We start from the raw sequence: 12,038 nt of genomic DNA, 5'->3' as shown, positions 1-12,038 counted from the left end.
ATCATTTTATGATCTAAGTGTATGCTGGAACTAGCACAAACTGGGGAAAGTTGATTGCTAAATTTTAATTACGAACATTTACACTTATACCTCAGAAATCAGTAAATAGTACAAATTAGGGCTTGATTTATTTTGTGGATTGTCTAGAAAAGTGACTGAGAACATGTTAATAATGCAGATTAAATTTAAAAATAAGCCCTGCCTAATTTTTTTTTGGAGAGTTGTTAAGCATTTCCTAGCACACCCCTGATATGATCCTGTAAATAGAATAGTTGTTTTACCTGCCCAATCCCTTTCCAAGTTGTCTAAAATTCCACCATCAGTAATTTCCTATGAAAATCTTAAATCTTCATCCGCTCACTTTTTTCCGTTTTAGGTTTTTCAAATTAAAAGCAAGAGAAGCACTTAGAAAGGAGTAAAGGGAGTTTAAAGAGCTCAAGGATGTGGGTAGTATTGTTGATAATAATAATAAAATTCATAAAATATAGCAATTCTGCTAAGGTGTATTGCTCTTAAGCTGTTGATGAGTTGTTTTTTACGTTGTTAAAATCTCAAAAGTCTACGTACTCAAAAGTGAGATGAACAGCACTTTGAACTTCACCAAATCTGTGACATTACCTTCTCTTGGAAGAAGATTCATTATTTTCCATAGAACGGGAGTACTAAACCCAAAGAACTTCTGGGATTAAGAAAATGGGAGAGAGAACCCAAAGTATGCAGAAGTATCTTAAAAGCACAAAAATAAGCAGCCAGCTTTCCTATTGAGAAGTCTCCTCACCTTTAGCAAAGGGCACACGCCTAGATTCAACATTTCAATACTAAGAATTGCACGCGCGCCCCTAGCCTCTCAGATGGCATCCCTCCACTTTCAGACTGGGACAAGTGGAAGGGGAGGAGCCAGAGGCGGAGCGGGATGTGTGGCTGCGGTTTAGCCATAGGTTAAGCCAGATAACCTCTTCCCCTTTTGTTCGGCTGGACTCTGCCTAAAGACTGAAAAGGTGGTGATAGTGAGTGGCTTGCACCGTAGCAGCAGCTGCAACGTGAAGCAGCAGCGGCAGCAGCAGCAGCAGCAGCAGCAGCAGCAGCAGCAGCAGCAGCAGCAGGCGGCAGTCCCTAGAGGAAAGGAGGCATCCTCGAGCAAACTACACTGATAGCAAGGAGAGGAAAGCATCTTCTCGGGTCACCGTGGGCTCTGCTCTCCCACTGCAACCTCCAGAGCATCAGCGGCATCCCTACCGGTCACCACTCCGTGACCCACTTTGCCAGTCTCTGCTTGCTATTCTGTGATCCCCCTCCTCTCCTCACCTCTCTCGCTCCTTCCCTTCTTTCCCTGCTGCATCCATCTAGTTTTTCAGGAGAGCGGGGGTGTGGGTGATTTGCGAGGTGTACCTCCTCCAACAGTCTCCCCCCCTTTGCCCACTCCACGCCCCAGCTCGCTCCGGGTTCATTGTGGGGAGTGGGGTAGGACTGGAAAAGGTGAAGAGCAAGGGGAGGGGGAGAGAGGGAGAGGGAGAGGGAGAGAGAGAGAGAGAGAGAGAGAGAGAGAGAGAGAGAGAGAGAGAGAGAGAGAGAGAGAGAGAGAGAGAGAGAGAGAGAGAGAGAGGGGAGGTGGGACATGGAGAGCAAACGCTGCTTCGCCAACCGCTTCGATGACTACCAGGGCAGCCTGCTAGCTGGCCAGTGCAAGGAGGCGGTAGCGCCCTTGGTCACGGCCACCATCGATCGCATTCTGAAGGAGCTGCCTCAGCTTGGGAGCAGCGGGGAGGCTAAGGGGGCGGCGGCCCGGGAGAGCTGCTGCCAAGGGGGTCTGTACAGCGGCGTGGCCGGGGTGGCCTACATGCTGTACCATGTCTCCCAGTGCCCTCTTTTCGCCCCGTCCCGGGAGAAGTATCTCCGTTTGGCCAAGCGGCTCATCGACGCCTGCACCCGCGCCGAGGAGTGGGGGGAGCCCGACGCGGATACTCGCGCTGCCTTCTTGCTTGGGGGCGCCGGTGTCTACGCGGTGGCAGCTTTAGTTTACCACGCCCTGGGCCGGCCTGACTATGTGCAGCCACTGGGCAAGTTCCGGGAGCTGTGTGCCATCTGCGCCCCGGTCTCCTTCCTGGAGTGCGGCTCGGACGAGCTGTTCGTGGGCCGCGCAGGCTACCTGTGCGCCGCGCTGGTGCTCAAGCAGAAACTCTCTCTGGAGGTAAGGAGCTCCCTTTCCTGCCCCTGCGCGCCTCCCCCAGCGCCCCCTGCTTAGTGCCCAGTCTGTATTCCTCTTTTCCCATCTTCTCCCCTTCCCTTCTTCTGTTTGCTCCAGTACCTGTCACAGCAGTGGCCTCTGCCCCTCCATCATCCTTAATCTTGTCCTGTCTCATCTCATTGTTTCTGCCTCTGGGTCCATTCAATCTCTCTTTCCTTCATTCCTTCTCCGATTAGCTTTCCCCCTACCCCACCCCAGTCTGGGATTCTTTACCACCGGAATTGTTAATATTTTATTCCTGACTATGTGATTTTTAAAAAAATTAATTTATTTTAGTCTTAGGCTCTTTTCCCAACTACATTTAATGACAGGAAACTACATGTTGGTTTTTCCATTTCAAGTGAAAACAGAGCATAGAACTGGAAGGGACCATCATGAAAACAAACGAGAAAACTAAGATTCTGAGAAATTGAAATGACTTGCCCAAGGTCACATAGATAGTAGCAAAGCTGAGAACTCAGGAGATGAATTTCCTTTTTACTGGATCTAATGCTCTTTCCACAGTAGCACACTGTTGTGGGGTTTTCCCATCAAATATGAAAGGGGTTTCCCTTCCTATGAAACCTCACTCAACACACTACAGATATACTTTGCTTTGAAATACTGAAAAATTAATGACTTTTTTTTGGTCGAGTTTGCTAGCTATTGTTTCTATGCAGTCATGTGAGAGTAAGTTGCTTTCTTCCGACTTCTTGGAAAGAAACCAAAGACAAGAATAACTGCTTTGCTGTAGGTTTGCTATTTATTTAACATTCGGGCCAGTTTCCAATTCATTTAATACCTTCAAAAATACTACAGTGAAAAATGGAATGTGACTTTTGTAAGTAAATACATCTTGCACAAAGAACATTCAGCAAACACTAGTGAGGACCTACTATGTATCAGATAGTCGGGATAGAAATTGGGCTTGTGATTTTATTGATATAGGGATCTCCTGGAGGAAACTCCTCCTAACCTGGATCACTACTTTCTTTGCAACTTGTCCTGAGAAATTAAGTGACTTGTGCAAGGTCACACAACTAGTATGATTCAGAAGAGTAACTTGAATCCAGATCTTCCTGACTCCAAAGTCAGTCGTCTCTCTACTAGGATAAATTCTCTCTTAGCTGATGACCATATAAAAGTAAAAAAAAATAAAAATAAAAAATGATTAAACAATCCCTGCCCTTAGGAGATTACATTCTATTGGATAAAAGGCAATGTATGGAAATTAGCATGCTTTTCCTCCTTCTAACATTTGTCTCTTAACCTTAGTTAACATCACAGATTTTCTTTGTGTGTCACAGGATTCTGACAAACTACTTTTCAGTGCCTTTTTGAATTGGACTGAATTTAGCTACTCCAGATGTGTTTGTTTTTCCCCCCCTCTCCTTCCTCTGGTTTCACTTCTAAAAAAAATATAATCGGGGGTGGGGTGGGGTGGGGTTGGGTTAAAATAAAATATCTTGGCTCCTATAGAGTGGAATGTAGCCTCAAAAGGATAATAATAACTAGTAATAGAATTGTCTGGGGGTCATCACATTTAAAGTTTAGTAGGACCAGAGACAGGTCTATTGAGGATACAACACTTGAATTTTAGTTGGCTTATTTGGGTGAATGAGGTGTTTGAAGATAAGGTAAAAGTATAAATAGAGTCTATTTTAAAAGCTGTAACTGACAAGCTAAATCCCACAGATTCACACTCTATATTTTCTTGATTTTCAGAAGGCGACAAATCAATTAAAGTGAGAGGCTTATTCACAGTAAGAGAAGGGCTGACATGTCTGTGATAAAGGCTTCTAATGCAATAGTCACAGACAGGACTTTCTCAAAAGCTATTTTAATAATATTTAATTAGTGGAGCCACAAGTGTAGTTAAATATTTTTACATCAGGTTTTCTGCTGCTTCCTAGATGCTGCAATATTTTCTGATTGTGTTTTTAATAGTATCCTTCACCCTGACTGCCACCCCCAGATTATGGTGGTTTGATGGTTCTTCCCCCCACCCCCATTCCATTTTACCCACTCATTGTCATTGACCAAAGTCCGTCCCCTACACCAGAAAGATATGGCAGAATGTGAGGAAACAGACCAAGTCATAGGCAGGAAATTTTGCCTAGAACAGTTACCATGTCTGGCCACAATTTGAAGGAGGTCACTTATCTACACAGACTTTTATTGACACATCTTTTCTACCCTCCTGCTAGATCATACCTATCCTTTTATATTCCAGTTTGCAAATCCTTTCCTTTTGTCTCTAGTTCCTAGAAGAAAGAATAAAGTATAAGTAAATTATATGAATTTAAGCAATTCTGTCATTTCCAATGTCAGCCACAGATATTCAGGGTAGAATAATTAGACGATGAAGTGTGGGGTAGGGATGGCTTAAGTAAGAAAGAGAAGTGATTCATGAAAGAGGAAAGTGATTGCCATTTCCTTAGAAACTGAGCATTGTGGAGATAGGAGGGAAACTAGAGATGGTCTAGCTCTAGCATAGTCACCTATTCCATAGGTCTTTATGTACCAGGGGAAATTCTGCACCAAGTTCTGTGGATTTTTCTGCTTTCAAAATTTCTCATATTCATCCTTTTATATCCATTGCTACAGTCACCACCCTGCCCAGGCTGTCTTATCTCCTGTCCAGATTATTGCAATTATCTTCTATTTGGCTTCTCTCCCTGATTATAATTTCTACCAGCTCCAATCCACCCTGTATGTGATAATGAAGTAAATTTAGAAATGTTCCTCTGCTCAAAAGATAAAATGGTTTCTCCCCACCCTCCATTTGTATTATACAATATTCTGTATCCCTCACAGTTATCAGCACTGAATTAGCTTCATATATAGTAAGTACTCATCATGTTTGATTTATTGGTATTTACTGTTTTCACGGATTAAAATGATATTTTCATCTTATTTATTTCTTGAGAAGACTCAGTTTATTTGCTTATCTGGAAATCTTGCTTCAGTGCCTCATCATAGCATTGGAGGTGACCCAGGCGACTTCAAGAACACTTTCTTGAAGTCAGTGCCAGCAGAGAACAGACTGTGCCAGGTTCTGTCAAGCTGGAAATACTTCAAGTCCAGCCCTGATGTCAAACAATACCTGCTGTCTGGGGACCACTCCAGCCAAGTATGGAGAGGCTCATCACTAGAAGGTTGACCACTGAGTGATGATATTTTTTGAGTATAGGAACCCGTGAAGCTATAGGAAGTCATGGAGGGATTGCCATAAGTCTATTGTCATACCAACAAAGTGATTGATCTGTTGAAGTATTGAAAGGGCAGTGGTGCAGGGGAAGGTATATGGATTTAGAGCCAGAGAACCTGAATTCTAGGATTGGATCTACTGATTGCTCCCTGTGTAAACTCAAGCCAGTCACTTAGATTTTCTGAGCCTCAGTTTCCTAATCTATAAAATGAAGGCATTAAACTAGATGAGAGATGTCACACACAGAGATAGTGGACTTTCTGCAGCCCATCACTCCTGAGTGTGGTCAAAATCAGATTAAAATGCAAATGGAAAATATTTAACAGAATAAGTAAAAATATAATAAGACATAGATAACAATACATTTATAAACTAAGCTCATATGTGGCCAGCAAGATCCTTGTATGCTATAGTACCCCCTGTTTCTATTTGAGTTTGATACCACTGGACTAGATGACACCTAGGGGCTTTCCTTAGCTTGAAATCTGTGAATATTAATATTTTTGTGCTTCTGGTTGTGGTTTTGCAGCATATTGTGAACTTATGTTTTATTGATGAAAATAAAAAAGAAAAACCAGTTAAAATAAATGTTTCATCTAGCCATTCATATGAACTTCTCAAAACTAATTGCCTACAAAAAAAAACCAAGCCACTTGTGTCTGAATTTTGTAATTGGGGTACTTGTATTGAAAGAGAATAAAATGTAGAAATAACTTTCTCAGTCATATTTCACTATTTTGGTGTAGTAATGATTTGGCATTAAAATACTGAATACTATTCATAACCAGTGAAAACACTAACTCAGCTAGCCACATCAGATGCATGGAATCATTAAGTAAGTGGAATTTCTCTTTAGCAGTGGTCTCTACATCCTCCCCCTTTTTTTGGTGTTTCTTGCCCTATCTCCCATGATGAAGAAGACCTTCTTCTGGTGGGTGAGAACTGCAAAAGTTATTGCTTTAAGTATTTAAATATTGTGAATCCGGATTCTGAGAAAGGGCCACTTCCCTGTGAGATGTTAACTTGGAAAACATAGGGAAATGAGCAGAGCTTTGGAAATTTGTAAAATGAACCTAGCCAATCTTTTAAGTTCTTTGAATAGACTAAGAGGAGTTACTTGTCACTGGGCGACTGGAACTTAGTGAGAAATATAAGAGATGGTTCCAGAGCTTTAGGTCAGAATTAGAACAAGCCTGGGAAGTTGTGAGCCACCCTAAGGGGTTTGTGGCTGGACTTAACCCAGACCCTGATTCCTTGATGGAAGGGCTCTTGACAGTAAAATGCAGGGATCCTATATGTTCTCAGCTATTCCAAGACTCATTCGTCCTCATGAGTTAGAACACTATGATTAACACGATATGAAATATTATTAATATTTCTGGCTATATGAATTTATACAGAAACAAATCTGACTGATCTACAAATATTTTTTGTTCTTATTTATTTAAGTGCATGCATGCTCTATGATTTTTATTAATTGTTCAGGTGTTTTTGAAAATGGCTTCTTTCATAGTGGCTAGGAAAGAAGCTCTTTATCCCCTCATTTATGAAAGGAAATGATTCCTTCTTTTGAAAAGCCAAAATTCCATATTATTCAAATAAGAAAACTCGAAAGTTTCAGTTATTGGATTTAGACCAGTGTTATTGGAACAAAATAGTCCAATTCAGGCCAACCCTTAAATTGGTTTCTTAAAAACTCAAAAAATACTGTATTTGCTTCAAAATCAGATAGAAAAATACTTCAACAGTTTGATAGCTATTGAAACTCCCTTGACGTTTTAAAATTCATCCAAATGAATTTTGTCTTTGTGATATAGAGGAGTGTTGGCCAAAACTCGAAATTCATCAAATGACTCACTTTTAAATGAAGGTGATTTTGGCAATGTGTGTGCTTTTTCTCCCCTACCTTTTCTTAACAGGCCAAATGAGATATTTTAAGATAATCTTAGGCATAGTTTCTTCACACCATCTCTTTCAGTAAGATATTGCTGATGTGTATTTGCTAAAAGATTTTTAACTTTCCTTTGTATTATAATTGTTATATGAACTTTATTTCATAATTTTTTGTTGACCAATTGAAGAGATTTGAAATACATATTTCATATATATTGATCACATAAGGCATATTGATCACATAGGTTTTTTTCACTGCAATTAACTATATATGTACATTTGTTGAAGTTGTTTTGCAATATCGTGAGTAATAAGTGAACTTTTAAAGTAAAAATGGCAGATCTTATTCATTTCTCGTTAGTTTGGTTAATTTAATTGATGTTGCTTAATTTAACAAATTGTGTTTACCGTACGGCTGGTTCCAAAGTAACAGCCAATCAATTTCTTTCATGTGGCAGAAATATACTTGAGTAATCTCCAATATAATCCAATTTTATAAATTGGCATAAGCATAGAAACTCACAACTTGTCAAGACAAGAATTACTCTCTGTCATTTAATTTTTTAAACTAGGCATCTGACTGAATTTATTAATCGGATTCAATTAATGTGTTGATACTTGCTTTATTTGTCCCATAAAGGACAATGTTATTCTCATACATTATTTATATTCATCATATTACCATTTATTATTCCCTAATTATTTCTCTTTCCCTATGGGTTTAGTTACTAGGGCAACTCACGAAGCTTACAGACTATTTGACCTTGTAGTTTCTTGATAAGCATTATCTTGTTAGAACTCATTTCTTCCACATATATGTTAAGATTTGTCATGCTGGACAAAGGGCTGTATTTTATAAGATCTTATCTCCTTTTATTTAATAGATTTAGCCCTCTATGGCACACTTGTATGGCTGACATGCTGAAGTGTGTCTTTGCTTTTGATACTGTTTTCCCAGATTAGACTGGAAAGTTGTAGGCATTACTGAGAAGATGCCATACAAATGAATGAAAAGAAAACAAGTAATGGCTGTAGCACTTTTTTTAGAGTAATAGTAGTGGGCCTTGAACAGAATGATTCCCACGTGCTCTAGTAGAGTGAAATACAGTGTCCATGGCAACCATGCCATCATCAACCTCAAAGCAAGCACTGTGGGGACTCGTTGAATTCCCACTCACAAAATGGCTTTGCAGGAAATCTTCAGAGTCTGTTTTCTTTCAATACTTCTTAGCTAATAATTGGTATGGAAGTAAATGGCTAATTTTAATGCCCTGAGCAAAGATCTTGTCTGTCCTAGCATTTCAAACAGTCAGTATGCCTTTTGTTATTAAAATGTGTTCACCTGTGTGTGTGTGTGTGTGTGTGTGTGTGTGTGTGTGTGGCAAAAGAATTACATGCATATTAGAAATGACAAATTCGTCAATATATTTCACTATGGTTCTGATTCTAGACATATAAGAATGGACAATTATGTAGCATTTTATGGTTACAGAGTACTACAAACAAAGACAATGTGTGTATCTTATTAACTCCAATCCTCATAGCAGTTCTGTGATGTGGATAATCCAAGTATTATTGTCTTATCCCCATGTCACACAGGTGAGAAGGAAACAGAGATTAAGGGAGGTTAAGTAATTTGTCTGGACATCTAGATGGTAAAGTAAATAAAACACTGGAATCTGAATTAGGAAAACTCATCTTCATGAATTCAGATCTGGCCTCAGATACTTACTAGCTGTGTGATTGGGCAAATCACTTAATCCTGTTTGCCTAAATTCCTCATCTATAAAATGAACTGGAGAGGCAAATGGCAAACCACTCCAGTATCTTTGCCAAGAAAACCCCAAATGGGGTCACAGAAACAGAGCGAATTTATGCCAAGTACATACTTCTAAGAAGTAGTTGAACCAGGATTTGAACCTAGGTTACTGCTTCTGTATACCACAGTGCCTGTCTATGAAAAACTGCCTTTGGTAAAGGAACAAATTCCCCATCCCCCCTTTTTTCTCTTTGTCTTCTTTCCATCTAAAGAAAACCTTCAGCCACATTGTCCATTATACATTGAGTGGTATTCAGACCTGTGTTCCTAATAGAAATGGCAATACTTAGAGCCTTATTCATCAGTGCTTAAGGAGCTGAGCTCTTACTTTACAGGTAGATAAACTGATCTGCCCAGGGAGATTATGTGTCAAAGCAGATGAAGAAACTAGGCATCATCCCAGACTTAATCCCTTTGAATTATACCATTCACTCTCCATGGATCAGTCTTGTTTTCCTTTTTAAAGCAGCAGACACTCTGCAGAATTCTCTTAGTTATTGACTTTCTTGTGACTTGGTTTCTGACATCTTTTAAATAATTCATCTGACTGCCTTGGCTATTAAGATAGTGGTGGAAATCCTCTTCTTGTTCCTACCCGTCCTTGCTTCCCATTACTTCACAGATTCTGATGATCTAACTCAAGAGATAGTCAATCACCACTTAGGATCACTGCATTTCAGTGAAATGAGTATCATATTTGGAGCCATTAGAGGACCTGAGTTCAAATCCAAATCTGAGACTATTTAATCTGTGTAACCTTGGGCAAATTAATTAAACTCTTTGAGCCTTATTTTCCTCCCATGTAACAATGAGGCGGGGAGGGTTGGGGCTAAATTACATCTCAAATTCTTTTTATCTCTAAACCCATGATCCCCTGTAGTACAGAAAAGGTAAGGATTATGTAGGTACAGCAAAATTGTATTAGCTTGGATGGCAGGGATTCAGAATTTGTGGGAATGAAAGCTTAGCACTTGCTGATTTTTACTGAGTAACAAGTTCAAAGTGGTTTTCCTCTATAGGAAGATATGTCACATTTTGTTAATAATCAAAGGAAATAGGTTCTAATTTCAATAGTTTGTTCAAGCCACGGAATTAGAAAGAAGATTCCTTCAAAAATCATTAACTTCTGGGTCCTTTAATTAATTTTTATAGGTTAAAAATGTTTGTTTCGTATATTTTCTTATGCATGTAGCTCTTGTATGAAGTATAGTTTTCATTAATTCATTTTACTTATTAATAAAGGGATTAGTTACTATAAACCCATATAGACATCCAGACTTATTTGGATGTCTATACTATATGCATATGGATCTAATGTGTATTACACTTAAAAGAAATAAATTATCATGTTTAAAATGTCCTATAATTCAGACTTCTTTCTAAATCAAAATGTTTTATCACTTTCTTCTCCCCATTATTTATAATTAGTCAGATTCCATGAACTGTAAGTCAGATGGCTATCTGTTGTAGAATAACCCATTTAGGACCCTGATGAGATAAAACTCCTCACATGAATTTTATGGTTGTCTGTTTAGCTTTGCTTTATCCCTCAGACACAGATTACACCCTTAAGTCTCCTAATCATCTCTAAATATGTATTTTGAGTAGGAAGGAGGAACATGAAACTCACTTCCCTTACTCGAAAAATAAGTCCAAATACATGTCCCACCATTCAAGGGCTTCCCTTTACGAAAAGAAGGATAACACATTATTACTAAGTGCTATTGTAAGGAATTGCAAAGAAGGCTAGATTTCTAGAGATCTCTGCAGAAGAAGTGAAATGTTTCTATTGCGTAAAGAAAGATTGTTTTGGTGTTCGAGCCAGGAATTACTTGAGTTTTTAGTGATACATGGCTTTGAAAATCAAGTTTCAGAAAAAAGATTCAAAGGAAATTATTGATTTTGTCATAAATTGTAGCAGAAGAGACTCTGTTGCTAAACTGACAATTCTCCCCTGGGGCCCTCCCCCCATGTCCACATGACTGTGACTTCTCCATTTAGGGCTGCTAGGTGGTGCAAGTGGATAGAGCTCAGGGTTTGGACTCAGGAAGATTGAAGTTCAAATCTGGCCTAGATACTTTCTAGCTACATGACCCTGGACAAGTCTGTTTGCCTCAGTTTCCTCATCTCTAAAATGGGAATAAAAATAACACGGATCCCCCAAGATTGTTGTGAGGCTCAAATGAGATAATATTTACAAAATAGTATAGCGCCCCCCACATAGAAGGCACCATTTATATGTTAGCTATTATTATTACAGTGATTCTGGCCCCACAGTATTTCTGTCTCATGTTCTGGGCTGGGTCTGCCTCAAGCTAATTGCATGGTAGTTTAGACTTAATATTGAAATAAAATGGAATACTTATAGGTCATTTGATGAGTTTTTTTTTTTTAAGGAAATTTACTTAGCCATAGCAGCAGAAGGATTCTCAACAAGGGTAGGAATTAAGAACCCAGTTGAGCTGATTCAGCTGACCGAAGCTTCCGTCATGATCTACCAGCCAAGCATCTGAGCCCCCTTTGGGGCCTTGTTCTGCTTTGGACTCACGCAATGTGACATCAGCAGTCTGAGCCTTTAATCTTACCCCGAGCCAACCAGGTCTAGAGGAATACCTTAATACATTTTAAGGAAAAATAAACCTAACCTCAGGGGAAGAAGGGATTAAGGTGTTGCTCCTATAACACTGTAGTCACCCCTTTCCTACCCACACATTTGATCAATTTAATTAAGTTTTGTATAGTCTTCTAAAAAAGCATTTATGCAACCCATGAATTATTTAATTCCATCGATAATATTATTTATGGACTTTAGCTGTAGAAAGGCAACGTGATATAATGGTCTAGAGAGTAGCACTCACAATCCTTTGACTCATACTGACCATGTGACATCT

At 39.4% G+C, this 12,038-nt stretch overlaps 1 protein-coding gene across 1 annotated transcript in view; it reads left to right on the top strand.

Moving 5' to 3' along the window:
• The first annotated feature begins 930 nt into the window (after positions 1 to 930).
• Positions 931 to 12,038, top strand: part of LANCL3 (LanC like family member 3) — a 109,199-nt gene continuing 98,091 nt past the window's right edge. The window contains exon 1 of the mRNA XM_072615186.1: positions 931 to 2,188. Coding sequence (XP_072471287.1) covers positions 1,616 to 2,188 — 573 coding nt within the window. The 5' untranslated portion in view covers positions 931 to 1,615. The remainder of the gene's footprint in view (positions 2,189 to 12,038) is intronic.

The sequence above is a fragment of the Notamacropus eugenii genome, chromosome 5 (genome assembly GCF_028372415.1).
Source record: "Notamacropus eugenii isolate mMacEug1 chromosome 5, mMacEug1.pri_v2, whole genome shotgun sequence".
In the NCBI taxonomy this organism is placed as follows: domain Eukaryota; kingdom Metazoa; phylum Chordata; class Mammalia; order Diprotodontia; family Macropodidae; genus Notamacropus; species Notamacropus eugenii.
Note: the sequence above shows the minus strand (reverse complement) of the source record. Positions and strands in the feature narration are given on the sequence as shown.